The sequence below is a fragment of the Argentina anserina genome, chromosome 3 (genome assembly GCF_933775445.1).
Source record: "Argentina anserina chromosome 3, drPotAnse1.1, whole genome shotgun sequence".
NCBI lineage: Eukaryota > Viridiplantae > Streptophyta > Magnoliopsida > Rosales > Rosaceae > Argentina > Argentina anserina.
The window spans coordinates 19,027,982-19,047,830 of NC_065874.1; the positions used below are offsets into that span (position 1 = coordinate 19,027,982).

General features: G+C 35.1%; 2 protein-coding genes across 2 annotated transcripts; both read right to left on the bottom strand.

Moving 5' to 3' along the window:
• Positions 1-2,688: 2,688 nt before the first annotated feature.
• On the bottom strand, positions 2,689-12,966 carry LOC126788959 (kinesin-like protein KIN-12E). The gene is made up of 22 exons (XM_050514993.1): positions 12,696-12,966; positions 12,109-12,264; positions 11,929-12,012; positions 11,709-11,828; positions 10,976-11,089; positions 10,661-10,753; positions 10,067-10,156; positions 9,873-9,943; positions 9,468-9,542; positions 9,238-9,325; positions 8,754-8,812; positions 8,463-8,526; positions 8,191-8,256; positions 7,299-7,451; positions 7,107-7,211; positions 6,585-6,820; positions 6,203-6,272; positions 6,051-6,107; positions 5,893-5,961; positions 5,621-5,680; positions 5,453-5,532; positions 2,689-5,206 (listed from the first exon to the last, which is right to left on the bottom strand). Exons 1-22 carry the CDS (start codon positions 12,954-12,956, stop codon positions 2,992-2,994), a joined length of 4,386 nt encoding a protein of 1,461 aa, XP_050370950.1. The 5' UTR covers positions 12,957-12,966; the 3' UTR covers positions 2,689-2,991.
• Positions 12,967-17,417: 4,451 nt separating this feature from the next.
• LOC126787222 (probable carboxylesterase 15) lies at positions 17,418-19,312 on the bottom strand (the record flags this gene model as incomplete). Its single annotated transcript, XM_050513141.1, has 2 exons — positions 17,418-17,797; positions 18,639-19,312. Coding segments are annotated over 2 exons (981 nt in total), but the record flags the coding sequence as incomplete, so codon positions are not given.
• Between the last annotated feature and the right edge of the window lie 537 nt (positions 19,313-19,849).

Consider the following 19,849-nt stretch of genomic DNA (forward strand, 5'->3'; position numbering starts at 1 on the left):
ATTGTGATTGAGAATTACTAAGTATTGTATCCTACTTCCCTATATGGTGAAATCCACTGTGATTTATGGATATTCATGTTATAACCCGAAAATTTTGAATGATACAAATTCAATTTCATTGTTGTGAAAAACTCTTAATGTAAAATTCACTCATTCCTCACCAAAACAAAAGGATCTACTTAGCAATTCCTCCCAACGAACAACTCCACAAGCCTGCTAATACTCACATGCAGGTCTATACCCTACACCATCAATTGATGCACCGGGATTGTAAACACAAACCCGATAAGCGTGTACAGCCGTGAATAAACCAAACAATTATACAATTTCACAATTTAACTTTTCAACAAGTGTCATATCAAATTCATATGTGAAATTAGAAATCTATCTCAACAATGCAAATGAACAAATAACAAATAACTCTCTTTTACAAACATGTGCACTCATGAGACCCAGGTAACCTCACAAGATCCTCATGTCGAGCAACGGCAGACAGACTAGAGCACTAACTGATAGTAACCAATCACCCGGCCAAAGGCTTGGTTCCTGATTTATTTTCCTCCTGTCACAACTGTTGCCCAAGTCCAAAGTTGAAAAAATATTTTAACAAGACTCATATGTTAAAACAACACAAAAAATATAATCAATTCATCCCATGATAATATTGTACCAAAAAAAACCAAGTGTCTCTCACAACAACACAATATGAACAATTTATGCCAATAAACCAATTTACCAGAATGTATGTTTTCTTCCTTTTCGGTCTCTTCCGTCATAATAACAAACAACCATATTTCAACTATACAATATACCGGAAGGTACATTTTCTTTACTTCCTCCACATTCACATATAAACACATTCAATGACAAAACTATTTTATTTACCCATGAACCGTAGACGATCAAGTTCATATAGTAACAATTATTTATTTTATAAACATTTTCATAAAATCAACAAGACATTACCATTAAAATCATGTGAGGTTTACTCACCTCTTACTCCTGATGTGTCTTCTACTACACCAAGTGAGGCTCACTCACTTGTCTTGTCAATCACCTATGTGACATAGCCTTCACTTAGTAACAATAGAGACTAAAAGTAATTTAACTTAACCCAAAACTCACTAACTAACCCAAGGAGTTTGGTGCCCTCTTTCAATCATTCCTTTCATCCTTAATAACAAACTATAGCATGTCATAAGGTCACGATATTGAGATTCCACCCAAATTAAAACCAAACAAATCAAATTTCTTAAGGGTATATGTGATATTAAGGGTAAATATCTTATTTTTTCTCGTATCTGCGATATTTCTCTGATAATATAAAATATCTTTGATATTTCTCTGATAACATAAAATATCTTTGATATTTAGAAAAATATATGAAAATTTTCAATTAAAAAATTGATCTCGACTCTTAGATGTCTCGGACTCTCGGATATGAGTTTTTGATTAATTAATCACCTCGAGGGATATCAGAAAGAAGACTAGAAAAGTAGTTCCCCAATTGACTAATTTTTGATTTTTCGTAAAAGATATCTAAATGAGGAGTGAAGGTTCAAGTCTTAACTCTTAAGATTAAGGAGATATTAGTGACAAGTGCTCTCCTTGAGGGAATCTAAAATAAAGTGACACGGCCCACCTTGTTCAATTCCTCATAGTTTTATCTTTATCATTTACTCATATCGAAAGTCGTTCTAAGTGTAGAGACTCAAAAAGTTTACTTTTAATTCTTATGTTATTTGTGAAAACTTCCTTTACCGAAGTTGTAGAGCTCGTCGATACGAGTTTGTAGACACGTGGTACGCTTAAAACGGTTATCGTATGTAAGAGTTGTTAGCAACCAAAGTTAAGCTTTGAAATTAGATTAAAGTTTATGCAAGGGAAATATAGTAATTTCACATTTGTAGCATAATCTTTAAAACTTCATTAATTCTCTCTCGGTTGCACCTTTTTCTTTTTCTCTCATTCTCTTTTCAGGAGGAAACAAAAACATTTGTCCAACGTGCATAACGTTTTCCATGTATCTATGTTACGGGAATACAAGCCAGACAATTCCCATATCATAAACTATAGGACCGTAGAACTCGCGGAGGATTTCACATATCACGAAGCACTTGTTTGCATATTAGGCAAGGAAGTAAGAAAACTCCGTACTAAGAAAATTCCAATGGTGAAGATATAATGGAATCGACATGATGAAAATGAGGCTTCATGGGAGTTTGAATAAAAAATGAGAAAAAAAAACACCTGCATTTGTTCATAGAACAAATGGAACAAGGTACGTAAATTTCGAGGACGGATTTTCTTTTAAAGTGGGTAGACTGTAATATCCTAAAATTTAATATTTACTACTTAGTACTCTAAGGTTATATTAACTTAGAATTAATTTAATTGTTTTTCAAATATTTCTCTTTAGAAACCAATGATACTAATGTTCATACTTTCAGAGATAGAAAATTTCTTTTTATAAGTATTAGACTACGATTTGAGTATGTTAGCTCATATTTCTTGCGTATACTCGATATTTTATAATCGAGTTTAAGACTAATACTAACTCGTATTGACGAGCTCTACAACTTTCGTGAAAAATGTTTCAAGAAAAGAGTGACGAGTCAAAAATCAACTCTTGAGTCTTGACAACCTAATCATTTTCCAAACTTTTGGCTCTCAAACCAATTGTACATTGAACAAGGACTATATTAAAGTTGTAGAATAAGAATGTTCACATACCAACATTCAAATAATTTCCGAAAAATTACATGAATTAAGAATGAAAATTCAGGTTATTACAATTCACATTTTTTCATAACATGTCTGTTAATAACGGAAGGAGCGCAAAATGTGCCCGTGTAGTGTTAACCTCCAACATTTAGCCACAATGTTATAAAAAAGAGAGGCCACCAACATAGAATTGGAGAAATAAGTGACGAAGCCAAGCTTCCTCTCTTGTGGAAATACAGTAAATTGGGGTGACAGTTGACAAGGGTTTCAACTGACGGTTAAATATTCCTCCCCAAGCAATGACTTGGCCTCTAGAACATATTCCCTTACACTTAGTAGCTCTTCCTCAATCTTCTCTGATAAGAAACATGAATCAGATCTTTTGTCTAAGAATTGAGATGCCTTCTCAGCCGCTGAAGCCCTTGATAAACGAAGCTGGACCATCTTCTTTAGCTCAATGTGCAACTCTTCCTCCAAAATCTCCACCTCTCCTTCCTTCAAATCTGATTCAAACCAATGCTGCTGGTACTCGAGTATCATACCTTCGATTTCACTCTTTCCATTATCTCTTACTTCTAACAGCATCTCCTTCTCCTTGGTTACACCATGGAGGTGAAGTTCTGTCTCTTCCACGGACCTCAAAGCTCTCTGCATCTCCACTTGAACAGCCAGCATCTTACTTTCTGCCTTTTCAAATTTCCTGTTCAGCTCCTCAACATCCTTTCTTAAAGCAACAAGTTTTTCTCGATGGAGCTTCATCTCAGTTTGCAGCTTGGTTTTCTCTTCCTCAGACTTCAGCAACTCTGTAGCTTTACCTCTCAACTGCCAGTTTTTCTGTGAGGTATCTGTCCGTTCCACATTATCTATCGCAAAGAGAACCTGATCAGTCTGTTGCTTTTCATTTTCTTCCTCCAGTTTTGACTTCAAGCATGACAGGATGTTCTTTACTTCAACTTCAGATTCTTGCATTCTTGTCTTTGCAGCCGATATTTCATCCATCTCTGCTTGTAGGCAGCTGAGTTCCCCTTTCTTTTGGCCCAGATAATTTGATGAAGCAGTTACCTTCGCTCTTGCCCGAGCCTCTCGTTGCTCAAAGTAAAATACTGATGAAGAAAAGTTGGACATGGAGTATTTGAGAGCAGACAACTTTTTGTCAGTCACAGTCCTTTTTTCTTTTGTTTTCAAAGCGACAAGCTTATAGGATTCCAATTGCTGTTGCTTGAACTGAATTTCATCTTCCTTTAAATCAAGTTCTTTCGAGAGTGTACCAACCTCTAGTATTACTTTCTCGATGGAAGAAAATGCGGCTACAGTTTTGGAAGAATCTATAAGTTGTTCGTCTGCTCTTTCCAGTTTCTTTCTGACCAAATTTAGATCCTCTGAAAGCTTTGCTGTAGTAAGGCCAGGTGTGTCCAGCTCCATGTCAGACTGAGTTCCTCCTATATCAACCTCTACTTCAGTATTATTGACAGTAGTGAAATTTGATGTGTCCATTTCCATGTCAGACTGAGTAGCAGCAGCGACATCATTTCCGACATCCACTACAGCATCATGCAGAATGAATCTTTCAGTACAGGTTGTTGCTTTAATGTTCTCGGGAGTAGTAAAATATGGTGTCACCGTCTCCATGTCAGACTTAATTCCCACATCAACCTCATCTCCTGAAATAATTTCAGTATCATGAACAACAACCCTTGATCCACCGCTTTCTTCTTCAGTACACATTTTCACTTCATCAGATGCATGATGTCCATCTTCTGCAAACAAACCATATTCCTGAATTGATAGTGTTCCTTGCCATGTAGGTTTCTCAAACAGAGTATTTACTTCTCCATCAGAACCAGGAATTCCACCTTCACTGATAAAGTTCCTCACCTCAACATTCATAGGAGGTGTACTTGTTTGTTTCCCTCCATCAATTTCAACAAGCTTCTCATTAGTATCAATATCGTTATCTGCAACTCTTTTCTGTCCACAGGAAAGCGCTCTTTTGAGTTCATCCTTCTCCTTCATGGCACTTTCGTACAAACCCAAAAGTCTTTCATTTTCTTCATGCATTTCATCAAGCTGATGCTTCAATTTCTCAACCTCTGTTTCTTTAGCAAGTTCAACAAAACCAGTATTACTATGAGTTTCAGTGCCATCATGAGTGCATTGAGACTTGTTAAAATTTCTATAGCTATTCTCTGAAGTGGCCCCTTCAAATAAATCAATAAGCTTGTTATTATCTTCAATCAAAACCTTTAGCTTCTTTCGCAGTTCATCATTCTCTTTAGAAAGTGTTATCGCTGTCTCATGAGCCTCGGCCTCTCTCTGGCTTGCAGTAGAAATTGCATCAACCATTGCCTTAAGCTCCACTTGATCACTACCATTCATGACAGGCACATCGGATGACAAGGAAGGAAGCTCATCTTGATTTGTGCTATCTTTCAGAGCTCTACATGTCTCTTCTTCAAGTCTTGTCATCAAATCGTTGACAGTCCTACATAGGTAAGTAATATAAGGTCACTAATTATATATCAAAAACCCCATGTCATCACATCTTAGGAAAAAGAACATTCATAAGAAGAAGTGAAGCAAAAATGTTTGCACTATTGTGAGACGTTTAATAGATAAGAAAATAACCAACCTTACTAAGAAGCTACTGAAAATTAGCTTATGTATTGAGCCATCATAACTTAAGAATGTCGAGATTTCTATGAGGATAGATTTAAAACCATAGGATTACCTTTCTAAATTCTCTTTCTCTATAAGACAGACTTCAAGCTGTCTATGAAGGTTATCAATTTCTGATTGGTTTTGAATGGCCTGCATTAACAAGTAAAGATTTAATCAGACCCTTTTCTATCAAGCAAAAAGGAAGTTCAACTGAGAAGGAAGAGATTTAAATATTTACCTGCACACGAAGAAATTCATTTTCCTCATTGATTGAAGCTTGCCAGTGTAATGCTTTATCCTGTGTAAATTATGTACAGTAAAAAATTGATTAAAACTATACTAAACAGTAAATGAATAAAGAAATAAAAAAATTAAATATAAACTCAAGAAAGGAAAAAAAAACATGGACACTACTTATGTTCTAGTTGAAACAGTATTCTGGCAATGACTAACGTAATGAAACATGTGAACATACTATGTTGGTAAACATATAGTGAACCTGAATATCACCTGTTTCGTGTTCAGAAAATTATCATCACCATCATGCTGAGTTTCCATCGGCACATCTGGATTTGTATTCTATTGTATAAACAATTTCACAAACGATTGAGTTAACAAAAAATTCTCTTAGATAACTCATTTAATTTTTTTTTAAATGCATGAAATACCTGAATCGTGGAGAGCTCTGATTCATGCATGAGTTTCCAATCGAGAGCTTCTAGCAACTGCATGTTATAGCGGCATGCAAATTGAGATTCACAGAAATATGGAAGTTTTTAACTTTTTAAGTTCAGGCTTTTTTATAAAGGAAGTGCCTCACCTTGTTCTGTAGCACCTTTATTTGTTCAGACATTATCTCCCGCTCACCTTCCTCATAAAATGACTTCAACCTGTGGTCCCAATAACTAAAGAATCTTAGAACTTCTTAAACACTGAGGGAAGTTTCAATTAAGAGACGAAACTTCTTAAAAACAATGGGTATTCTGAAAACCGTTGGTCTTTTGCAGATAAATCAAGAAAATGTATAAATTTCTTGAAGATATTTGTTCAGAATAAAAGCATAAAGAACATTATTAGGTCCTCGAACCTTTTGACAATACTAGATCTTCTGTTAAGAAGGAAAAAAAAATTATAAATAAAATATATAACAGAAGAGAAAGAGAGAGAAGAAAGCCTAGAGTGAATTAACAACAGCTACATACCTTCTGATTTCTTCTTTTAGCCGCAAATTCTCCATAGCAAATCTAGTCACTTCTTGGCTTCTATCAACCTGAGAACGCAGTACTTCTATTTCCTTCAGATGTTCATCCTTTTCCGTCAGCAAGTGTGTCTCAGCAGATATCTTTCCACTGGCAACCATTTCCAACCTTTTTATGCCAGCCTCTCGAAATCGAAGCCTCATCTTCAGGCCCTGTATTTCATCTTCTCTTTGTTTGGCCTAAACCAAAATACAAGGAATTATTGATGAGTAGTTTCAAATCTTGCAATAGTTAAATAAAGCTAAAATCGATATCAAATGTCTACAGATCAAACAAACACTCAAGCAAATAATGGCAGGTCTAAAGCTCATATCAGAACTATGTAATATACATGGAACTAAGGATCTTGATGAATAGAGAGATCATCCATGAAATTCTGCAGAAATTCTGCAGCATATGCATATCTCCGAAAGTAGGACATATTTAAGCCACTGTTTGATTATGGTAAAATATCTTAACACATACTAGCTGAATAGCTGCCTGACATTCAAAAGCCAACGCCTTCAGTGCATTGTCTTTGTCCTTTTCCCTCCTGAAAGCTCCAACAAGGGCAACTTCATAGTCCTTTTTCTGGAAAGTAAAATGTACAAAACTTGGTTAGTAACCAATGTTCACAGAGACATATTCTTCAAGCTCTGCTGTACTAAAAAATCATACCTGAGATCTTTTACCAGCAGCAAGTGGACTAAAAGATCCATGTTCGTCCCACTTAAAAGATCCTGGAGACCCTGGAAAGCTTACAGCTAACGTTTCATTGTCCTGATTTTCAATTCCTCCACCCACAAGGCCTCGTAGGCGGGATACTTCTTTCTGAAAACGATTATGATGATATGCTTAAGATAGAATGTGAATCATGAGAAATTTAACAGTATAAACACTGGTCTGAGTCAGAAAGTGGTGGAAAAACTTCATTAGAAAATACAGTAGTCTAAATCTGAATATAAAACTCATTATTAATTCACTAAAAACTGATGCTGCAATATACTCTTGAGTTCTTGGCAACTAATTCGTTTCCTTATCAGCAACAATGAAAAACCACCAAGTAGAAAATACACCTTCATATTAAACTATAACACTAATTTGAGTACCATTGAAGTTATTCTATGTTGATCAGTAGCTGATGATATCTAGTAAGATATTTATCAAGTTAAATATATCAAATTTACCATTACAATACATCTCACAGTGGAGTCCCAATAATGAAGCTCCTATATGTAGTAAGCCAGTGGCTCCGAGAAACTCATTGATCTGTTTGAACGATACCAATTTCTCTCATTTTCTTTTCTTGTTCAACTATTGAGTTTATTTTTTTCTTAAAAAAAAAATGTGGCTCCCTAAACTATGAGCATGGTTAGATGATGAAAGTTAACTCTGTACCGTTTTCTTTGAGGTTTAAATGAAAGATAATAAGTATCTTTGGAGATGCTCTAAGGAGTAAATTAGTGCATAATCTTAATTCAAGCAAAAAGGTTGATAATCATTCTTCCATATGTCAAAATATAACGGCAATGAGGATCTACCCCCCCACACACACAGATAAGATTACAACCTTGAGCTGATGAATTTGCACTCTCAAGGCAATAACATCTCCAGATGCATCCTCGTTGACAATTGCCTGAAGATCAGACAATCATTGATATCAGTCATACTGCTGTCCCATATCAACTCAGGCAAGAGAAACTTATAACAAAAGGGAAGGAATGAGAAAACTTGTAGAGCATAGTTACTACCAAAAGTTGATGCCAACCTTTTTTTTATGACAAAGCCATATATTTTGTTCAACAGTAATTTACGAGTGGAAAAAAAATAAAAATAACGTACATTGTTCTTGATGAATTTAGCACGCTGTGCAAATTTCAAAGTACTCAATGTCTCCAATGAACAACTGCACACACAAAACAAAACACGAAAAAATTTACATAATCATACAGGACAATGTACAGAACTAAAGTCCCATTTACTATATTTCCAGAGACAACAATATTCAGTGTTGAGGAAATAAAATAAAACAAGATAGACTAAAGCCTAATGTACTTTAGGGACTGCAGTCCAAAATAAAAGCAAGCTTATATGTCTTGGCTCCGAAATGTAAAGGAAATGAGGTTTACTAACCAGCTAGAAGGACTAATATTTGCAATAATAATTGTCTTGGCATTCCCACCGAGAGAATCCTGAAAAGGAATCAAATTTAAATTTTGAAATTACACAAATCATGACAGCATATGTGACTTGATATTCTAATTAGTTCATACTTATTACAATAAATTGACTAAATACTTTGAAATTGAAACTAGAAGTTTGATTTTTGTAGCATGAGCATAAGTGCAAACATTTAGAAATAGATGGTAACTACTTTTAAACTGATAAAAAAAATCGTTTGGGAACAAATAATAAAAATTCATATAACTTAAACGAAAAGGCTTACAAGCGACAAACCTTACAAGGGATCAAATCCGTAGTGATAGCGTACCTGAACTTATCAAACAACAGTTTCTCTAACGTCCAGTTCGTATTATGTAGGACACTGACTGACTTATTGTATGTATCATTATGCATCTATATAACTAACTCAAGTTTATGAAATAGCACACTCTACCTGAAGCAAAAATGTTAGCTTTGAGTCCCGGTATGGAACATGGAGTGACTTCCCATTGGACATATTTACTAGATTCATAATCACAAGTCTGCAAATATAACAATCATTTAAATTAGTTTATCTATCACTTGTCGAGCAAGGAAAAAGAAAATATATGAAAGAAACTAGTTCAGGAAACTATTCTAACCGTGAAAAAAAAAACAACAAAAGAGAATTAGTAAGAAGTATACCCCAATGTTGAAAGAGACTTGTTGATATTGGTAGCTTCCTTGAGCCGTTCACCTTCAGCACCAGAACTCTTCTGCCTGCCAAAAAGAGATATATGAAACATTTCCTAGGTCTGGGTACTTGGTAAATATCATAAAAATTGAAAGACATAGTATAGATTTATCCCAAAAAGTGCAACGAAATAAATGGAAACTAACTTATTAACACAAGTTATGGGAGGCGCCCAAATTTTACCAACATTTCAGCTCATTTCCCCCTTGCTTTTTACCATCTATTCTTAAACACGCAGATGGAATAAAAGTAAAGAACACCATGCTTATATTCCTTCATATTTCAACCTACCCATTTCGCCATAAGTACTTAAATAAAAATAGAAAATTCACAGGCACTTCTTTCAAACACTTTACCTTTCAGATCCTGCTAAGTCAACAAGATTAAGCCGAGCAAACCGATGGTGTGTTACTCCTTGGCATTCTCTCTAATAACAAACCCATCATGTAGAATTTCAGTATGAAATATCACACAAAAAAGTAAGAACAAATAAATACAAGATCTGTCAAAAAATTTACAGAAATGACAACAAAGAAAAGAAAAAACTTACGTTACTTTCAATGATGCACGTAAACACACTATGTGACCTACTACTGGCGCGATTCATATTAGTAGCAGCTACCTTTCTGTTGGCAGCACCCTGAAATATAAAGATTGTTTGGTGGGAGATGTGAACTCATTAGTTTACTATAGAAAATTCTAAAAGTTTTATACTCAAGAAAAAAAACTAATCAAAGTATGCAGGAGTAAAAAGAACTTTTCACAGATTCCAAAACAAACTTTTCAGAGTATGGTCACCTCAAACCACTAAATTACTGATTGCTTGGAAAACTGTTAGACAGCCTCCTTACTTGATCCTTAGACAAAGCATTGTATACAATTTAGTGCTGACCTTTAGCTTAGAATTAATCCAATAAAGGATAAAGGAGTGCATAAAGCTGTGATAAAAACTATAGGAGGTTTCTAACAACTTCAGAATTAACAGTAAGCACACAAAACCTTGTATATACTTCTGTTTGACCTTACTTCAGTAGTAATTACACCCAGACACAAACATGCATACAAGGCTGAGATTAAGGCATAACTAATGAGTAGCTAGGAAAGATATTTAAATGCTAAGGAGCACAAGGGAGGTGTTATATACTTGAATAAGTTGTTGGATGACATCTCGAGCACTGGTAACTTCAACCTCCTTGAGATTTTCCACGTAAACCCCTTTCTTTATGTCTTCTCTTATCTGCAATATATTCAAGATATTAATGACAAGGGATAAAAAAATGCAACAATGAGAAACTGTATAAGAAGATTGTAATGTTCCTTTAGTATAATGGCAAAAGATTTAAGTATATGGTTCTTGATAGAAAATAGAAAAAGATTCAAATTAGTCCTGGTATGTATGTACTCAGACAAGCAGAAAACCTTTTGCATAAAACATAACTTAAGAGTAAGCGACTCATACCTGCAAGTTGTTTGACAATGGGTCCAAAAGATCTAGAATATGTTCATTGTATATTTCTAAAAATGAGCATTTACATATGAACTTTAGCTTTTCATCTTTGCCAGCCTCTTTTTCCTGTAACATCACATTTAACCCATAAGCTTGCATTAAGAGCTTGTTTAAAATACTAAGCAATGATAATAATCTATGTCATCACAGTGAACTTGAATAGAATTATATGGTGCAAAAGTAATCATGTAGCCAAATAACACTTGGGACTATGTCTGATTAATGCCTGACTGTATTTTTTTTTTCTGAGTTATGCAGATCCTATGATTTGATTACTTGGCATTAAGAAAAAATTTAATTTGATTGTTAAGTTTAAAGCTGATATCAATATCAGTGGTAACAAAGGAAGTCAAGGAACTAATAAGCTAAATCTCCATTTGTCCCACCCCACACACATATTGGCATATGATTTTCCATAGAAATTCAATAAATTCAGTTGAATCAGGATTTGGAAAAACATTAGGTATCACAGGTGAAAAAAAATGCCTCTCAAGTACAATTATGAACCTTCCATCCCACTACCTACAGAAAGAGTGAGTTATTTATATCATTAGTTCTAATATAATTATGAACCTTCCATCTTCAAGACCATCTTCATGATCTCTTGACATTTCATAGTTTAGTGGACATACAATAAATTCTTCCAGGTACATTAAAAAATTTCACACTGTACTAAGATACACACCTTTTGAATTCTAGAAAACAAGTACTCAAATACTCTAGGTGTCATCCCACAGTTGACACTGTGTCTTCGCGTGCCTCCTTCAATATCTCCAAGCATTGTGTGGGTCTTACCACTTCCAGTCTGCACAGAAATTATCAAGTCATGGGAGAGCAACCACCAGAAAAATCAAGTGAAACAATTGCACATGGAGAAAACTAGCAGGATGTTACGCTAAACTCACTTGGCCATAAGCAAACATGCAACTGTTGTAGCCTATCATGCAGTTGTCCACCATCGGCAATCCTGCCACTTTGAATAATTGCTCCTGTATATACACAGTCCAATGCTCAAGTGAGGCCCTAGCTCCCAATACAATCAAAGTCAACAAAAAAAACCACACAGCCTAATAACAAAAGTTTACCTGAGTAACATTCTCATCTGCAACAATGTCAAACGTAAACCGGGACTCTGGATGCCCGGTCCAAGTAATCGTCTGAGAGCTCTCTTGACGAATGCATTTGTCATGGCCTTGCACAGATATCTCATTGCTATTAAGTGGCCGAACTCGAATAATAACCTGACCATATTTTCACCAAAAATAAACAACACATTAAGCACACCGGCATATATATCCAATATCAAAACATGACAATTCCACTTCTTCCACTCTAATTGAAAAATGAAAACCCTAACCCCTAGAAAACCCAAAAATCAACATTAAAGCACATACAAATCCGGCTCGAAAATTTCAGAAAACTGAAAACTCAAAATCAAAATCAAAATCAAATCACATACAAATTCAACTCAAAATCAACAACAAATCACATACGAATCCGACTCGAAAATTTGAAAACAGAAAGCTCAAAAATCAACATGAAATCATATACAAATCCGACTCGGAAACTTCAAAAACTGAAGCCTCTTAACATTCCTAGCACCAATTTAAATCCGCATCTGAAAGAAAAAACACAAAAGCGATTTCAAAATTTCATTCAAATCTAAATCTACCTGAACGTTGTGATCTTTCCAGAAGGACGGGTCTTCGTTGAACTCGAAGCTCTGACTGGAGGACGTCGTAGAGGCGCTGACTACGTTTCCATCGTCGTCGCCGTCGTCTTCCCAGCCGGCGATGCGGCGAACCGAGAAACTCCCTTTGGCGGCGGATATGAGAAGCTCCGGGGCCGGAGTGCTCCGGACCGGGTCGGAAGAGTGGTTGTGGAACCCGAACCGGCTCTTGAGGGCGCTCGCCGTTTCTGAGATGAAAGACATTTCGGATGCAAATCTGCGCAGAATGTGTGAGGGTTGGGAGAAGTCTTGGAGTGTTTTTGAATTTGAGGGAGGAAGGGGGAATGCAGAAATCCGACGGCGGATGGGAGTTTGAATCAACGGTTCGGATGCCGTCGTTGTTAAAGTAGTGGACCGTTTGAATCTTTGGATTTTAAACTTTTGCGGACCCGCTTATCTACAACTTTAATCAGGCGATGAATTAGGCCACGCGAAGCCACAGTACGTAACCGAGCAATTATTTTGTGTACTCAAGAAACTGTTGCACTTAATTAATTATATTATTTTATATTGTAATAAATCGGTAAGAAAAAAATTTATTTAAATATGAATAACTAATTAGAAACAAACACAGTAAAAAATAAAATAAATAATATTAAAAAAGTATATCACGTAGACAATGTACTAGGTACATATAATAATTTTTCGTTTGTAACACACGCTCAGAGATGTTAGTGTCCGAACTCTGAAATGAATAAACGGGAAATGTATTCTAGGTAGGGTGGGAAAAAATCAACCCACGGCTCAAATTTTTAAAACCGACCGAACCAAATCTAATATGGTGTATAAACAGATTTTTCCAACCTGAACCTAATTAAACTAGTGCGAAACCGAATTCAGCTGTTAAGCCGGGCCAGCCGGCCGAAAAAAAGAACCTACCAAATAATTAAAGTATAATTAAATTAAATACTATATATATATATATATATCTGTGTGTGTGTGTGTGTGAAACCCTAAATTTCTACTCGTCTACCTAGCTGCACTCTTTAGAGAAATTTTTCAATGTTACCATAGCATCACGTGTCAATGCACATTGATCTACTACTTTCCAATCATAATTTGACATACAAGATTTAATTAGAAAAATTATATTTAAGCTATTTTGTCAAAGACTATTTTGGGTTTCTTTATAAAACCCTAAACCTTAATACCCTAAAACCCTATACCCTAAACCCTAAAACCCTACCCATAAACCCTAAAGTCTAGTTCAAAATTATCAATATACATAAAAGCTCATTTCACAAATAATAAAAGGCAAAAATACCGATTTGCACCCTAAACTTAGCTGAAATTGTCAATTTGCACCCCGAACTTGTATTTGAGTCAATTTACCTCCTAAACTTGGTAAAAATTGCCGATTTGCACCCCATTCGTTAAATTTAACTGTTTCTATCCAATTTTGCGTCACATGTCATGCACATGAGGGGTAATGTTGTCATTTTCTATATATATTTTTCTTAAAAACTAATAAAAATATTCTTTAAAATGAGGATTATTTTGTTAATCAAATTATTTAGTTACATCTTTTTTCTACATACTTAACCCTACTTTGAGTTATATATTCAACATATCCACCCATTCAAATATAGTGTGTTGTGTATAAATATATTTTTATATGTAAACATTGTTGAAGGAGGAACAAAACGAGAATAATAACGACGTAATAGAACATAACGTAACCGTTTATTGATTAATAATGAGGCCAATATATAGGCATTATATAACCACAATCCCGTAAGATTCGGAGTCATAATCTATTACAGAGATGCGAATCTATCTCTAACAGGAAACCTAATAAGACTAAGACACACACAATAATAGAATAGTAATTCTCTCGGAACACACATTTATTTTTAATTATATTTTTATTTATTTATTTATATTTTTCTAATATCTTTTAACATACAATATCACATAAAATAATAAATATATAAATCAATAACATGTTTCTAAAAAACAAACATTGTAGCAAGTGTTCCTCTTAAGTAATTTTATTAATTTATTTCATTATTAAATATGAATAAATATATAATGACAATACTGCCCCTTAAATGCATGGCATGCGACTTAAAATTGGATTGAAAACATTAAATTTAACGGATATGGTGCAAATCAGCAATTTTTACCAAGTTTAGGAGGTAAATTGACTCAAATGCAAGTTCGGGGTGTAAATCGACAATTTTTACCAAGTTTAGGAGATAAACTGACTGAAATACAAGTTCGGGGTGTAAATTGACAATTTCAGCCAAGTTTGGAGTGCAAATCGACATTTTTGCCATAATAAAAATATGTTAAATTATAATTTTAGTGTAATAAATTCACGTGTCGAAATATAACAGGTAAATATAACCACTAAGTATTGTCACGTGGTTTTACGGTAACATATAAAAATTTATGCACCCTTCTTCTCTTCCTCCTCTCTTTTCTCTCTCCTCTTTTCTACAAACTCTCTCTCATGCTCGTTTCTTCTCTTCTCTCCCCTCTCTTTTTTTTTTCTCTCCCCCACTTCCACGAACTATGTCAATTACCAATTACTCTAACTTGATTTCACCTCTTCATCATTCACTCTCTTACTGATTTCCAATATTGAAATATCTTTCCTTTCGGATTTGCTCATTATTGTCTCTTGTGAATTAGATCTGATTTTGAATGTTTTGGGCATAGATCTAGTCATATGGAGTCCTAGAATTGGAAGTTGGATATGATCTGGAAACAAAAAGATGTATAATCTTGATATCTTTCCATGGCAATTGTGAAATTTGCACTTTGATTGTGTTTGATCTAATCTTGTTTTCCATTTTTACTCACATCGACAAAAAAAATAGAAAAAAAAATAGGCATAAATGCCAAGTTGCACCCCAAATTTGGCTGAAATTGTCAATTTGCACCCCGAACTTGCATTTGAGTCAATTTATCTCCTAAACTTGGTAAAAATTGCCGATTTACACCCCGAACTTGTATTTGAGTCAATTTACCTCCTAAACTTGGTAAAAATTGCCGATTTGCACCCCATCCGTTAAATTTAACTGTTTCTATCCAATTTTGCGTCACATGTCATGCATTTAAGGGGTAGTATTGTCATTATATATTTATTCATATTGAATAATGAAATAAATTAATAAAATTACTTAAGAGGAACACTTGCTACAATGTTTGTTTTTTCGAACATGTTATTGATTTATATATTTATTATTTTATGTGATATTGTATGTTAAAATATATTAGAAAAAATATAAATAAATAAATACATTGAAAATTAAAAATAAATGTGTGTTCCGAGAGAATTACTATTTTACCATTGTGTGTGTCTTAGCCTTATTAGGTTTTCTGTTAGAGATAGATTCGCATCTCTGTAATAGATTAGGACTCCGAATCCTACTGGATTGTGGTTATGTAACGCCTATATATTGGCCTCATTATCAATCAATAAACGGTTACGTTATGTTCTATTACGTCGTTATTATTCTCGTTTTGTTCATCCTCCAACAATGTGTACATATAAAAATATATTTATACACAACACACTATATTTGAATGGGTGGATATATTGAATATATAATTCAAAGTAGGGTTAAGTAGGTAGAAAAAAAGATGTAAATAAATAATTTGATTAACAAAATAATCCTCATTTTAAAGAATATTTTTATTTGTTTTTAAGAAAAATAAAAATATATAATGACAATACTACCCCTTAAATGAATGACATGTGACGCAAAATTGGATAGAAACAGTTAAATTTAATGAATGGGGTGCAAATCGGCAATTTTTACCAAGTTTAGGAGGTAAATTGACTCAAATACAAGTTTGGGGTGTAAATCGTTAATTTTTACCAAGTTTATGAGGTAAATTGACTAAATGCAAATTCGGGGTGCAAATTGACAATTTCAGCCAAATTTAGGGTGCAAATCGGCATTTATGCCAAAAAAATATAAATCTAGGCAAAAAAATATATATATAAGTAAGAGGAAGAAACTCATATTAACCGAAAAACCGATCCGGGCCGAAACGAAAAATTGGTGACCCAAAATTGTCGGCCCAACACATTAGTAAACAGTTGTTGATTGTGTTTTTGCCAACATTGACTAAACTGGGTCGAATGCAGGTTTGGGTCAATTCTGATTTGACCCGACCCGCACCCACCCCAAATTCTGGGCACCTTGGTGCTCTTTGTTAGGAGTACTACATTATAAGTACAGACCCTATAATTATATATTGTTTGAAGCTATTATGTTCATTTACCCAAATGAGCTCATTAGTGGACTCGGGTTAGGTCATGTTTTATACAGTATCTATGGTTATGCTAGAAATATCTATATAAGGCGTTCAACAAATAATGAATATGAATCTATTGTAATCTATTTCCTCTAATTTTCTGCAATTTATATGTTTTTCCTTATTTGATGGATTCTGATCCCATCAACTGGTATAAGAGCCCTCGGTCCAATTTGGGCGAGGTGCTTCTTGGTGCTGATTCTCCCACGTACCCTCCCGCCGTATCTTGTCACTCTAGATGATCTCACCCTCCCTCCGCCATGGAATGGGGTAATCGAAGGTGCTACGGGGCACTTAAATTACTAGAATCCAAACAAGAACTACAGTCAGTACGAAAGGCCTGTTTACTCAGTTCCTTAATTATCCATCTCCCTACCCATCATATGTTGCCAATAGATAAAACATAATTAAGATCTCCACGAGTATTTTGTCATCACTAGTTATCGCCATAACTGCAGCTTAATTTTCAGCTGGAATTTTCGGTAATGAACTCTTTGACAAGTTGCATGAGTGCTTCTGCAGCTTCCGACTTAGGATCAATCGTGAAGAAGCCATGTTGCTTCCCTTCAAATACAGCAAACCTAATCTTGTTCCCCCAAGTCATTAGCCTGTGTGCATAGTCCGCAGCTCTATCTTTCAGGAGATCACTTCCTCCAACTACCAACAAGATTGGATCAAATGGCACTTGTTCAAGGCTCCGGCTAAATGGCCCGAACGGGTTCACAAGTGGGTGATCAGTGTTCTCTCCTACTGGTATCGATAGCCTCCAGAACCTGTTGAAATTTATTATATCACATAAGTTTGTTCGAAATTCCATATATATTATATGTACGTACCAACAAAAATGAAATACAATAGGAAAATGGATCTAGATTATCTGATATATGTTTCTTTTGTTTTCAATCTAACAATCTCCAAAACATACAGTTTATTTTGATATGAGGTGGTGAAGAGATTTAAATTAATTGCAGAGTACTTAGTCCTAGTTTGGTATGGCTTCACTTCTAAAAAAAATCAGCTTCTAAATCAATTTTTATAATTTATATTATTTGGTAAATTTAAAAAAATCAGCTTTTTCTAGAATTTGTAAGTCACCAGAAGATTGCTTTTAGGTGCTGTTTTTACTTAAAGCTTAATAAATGATAACATTTTTCTGTGAATTTTCAAATAACATCTTTATTTGTAATTATTCTCAATATGTTAAAACAAAATTATGCTTTTTTTATCGTTGATCATATCTACAACAATTTTGTTTAGAATTTACTAAACAATTTATTTATCGAAAATATTTATAAAAGTAATATTTATCAAATATAAATCTGTTTTAATTCATAGTTGATTTTTTTCACAAATACAGTGCAAACACTTTTTTTTAAGTAAACTATCCCTTAACTCCTCTTCTTCACTTTATATCTGTATACAAACTTCTATGGACAAGAGTTAACTCTCCCTAGCTATATAGTAGAGAAGTAGAGATACACGTACAGATTATTGACCAAAAAACAAAGAGATACAAAGATTTGTTAGTGGTCCATTGTCCTTAATGCCCAAGTATATATAAACGCTGATATCAAAGAAATGACCACGAAATTATTAAGGAAGAGAAGTTAAAACCTATCAATGAGCTCCCAATTGAGGAATGCTTCTTTGGGTCCTTCTGCTTCCGACTTGCTCAGAATTGTTCCACCAAAGAACGGAGCCAAAAGCACATAACCCTTCACCTGAACTGGAGCTAGCTCAGGTGAACCGGCCCCGAGTTGAACAGCTAAATTATGAGCAATGTTGCCGCCAGCCGAGTCACCCGAAATGAAAACGTTACCAAAGTCAGCCACGTCAGTCAGCCAAGTGTCAGGCTCCTCCGACACCGCTTGGGCTTGCAGCCACTTGATGGCTGAGTAACCGTCTTCAATGGCTGCCGGGAGGCGGTGTTCGGGAGCCAGCCGGTAGTCCGGCGAGACTATAACTGCTTGGAGGCTGAGGGCAAGCTGGAAGCAGTAGTTCTGGCAGTTGGGCCAGGTGCGTGAACCGATGCAGAAGCCGCCGCCGTGGATGTAGTATAATATGGGCAGCTTGGATTTTGCAGCGGCCGGCTTGTAGAGGCGGAGTTGAAGGTGGTGAGTATGTTCGAAAATTACGTCCTTCCACGCGACGGATCCGTCGTCGTGGACAGGGACGTCGAAGCTTGGCTGTGTGGAACGGACTACGGAGCCGTCGCTGTAGACACGAAGAACGCCCCTGCACTCTTCGTAAGGTAAAATAGTACTGGTAGTTTCAGTAGTGTTTTGACATTATCTTTGATGTTTCTGGTTTCTGGAGCTTAGCTTTGGATATTTGGTTGTAACTTAGCGAATGCTTCAATGGTTGTCATAAGTTTTGATGTTGTGCCCTGGTGATATATAAGGTGGAGTTGGGCATGCACCATTTGTCTATTTGCATGTAGGTCTTGTCGTTATGAATGGAATTAATCACGGATATATTATCAAGTTTATTTTTTTGTGAAGCATTATGAAGTGGTTAGGAGTGATCATGTCACGGAAAATTAGTTTTAGTGGCTCGTCTTTTGAAGTGATCATGTAGGTCTTGTCGTTATGAATGGAATTAACCATGGATATATTATCAAGTTTATTTTGTTGTGAAGCATTATGAAGTGGTTAGGAGTGATCATGTCACGGAAAACTAGTTTTAGTGGCTCGTCTTTTGTTTTGTCAGATTATGGTTATTTTTTTTTTCGATGAGTAAAAGTAGGAACAAAGGCGGGCAGAAAGCTATATACAAGGTGGTTACTAGTTCGATTATCCGCATGTGAAAAACACCTCATAAGGAGG

Excerpts from the sequence above, each read along its gene's own strand:
- LOC126788959 (XM_050514993.1), bottom strand. The coding sequence starts at position 12,956 with ATGTCTTTCATCTCAGAAACGGCGAGCGCCCTCAAGAGCCGGTTCGGG. Across the intron at positions 11,090-11,708 it reads TGTTTTCTAGAATTCAAAAG|GAAAAAGAGGCTGGCAAAGA; the intron begins GTGTGTATCTTA and ends GTGATGTTACAG. Across the intron at positions 6,273-6,584 it reads CTAAAAGAAGAAATCAGAAG|GTTGAAGTCATTTTATGAGG; the intron begins GTATGTAGCTGT and ends TTGGGACCACAG.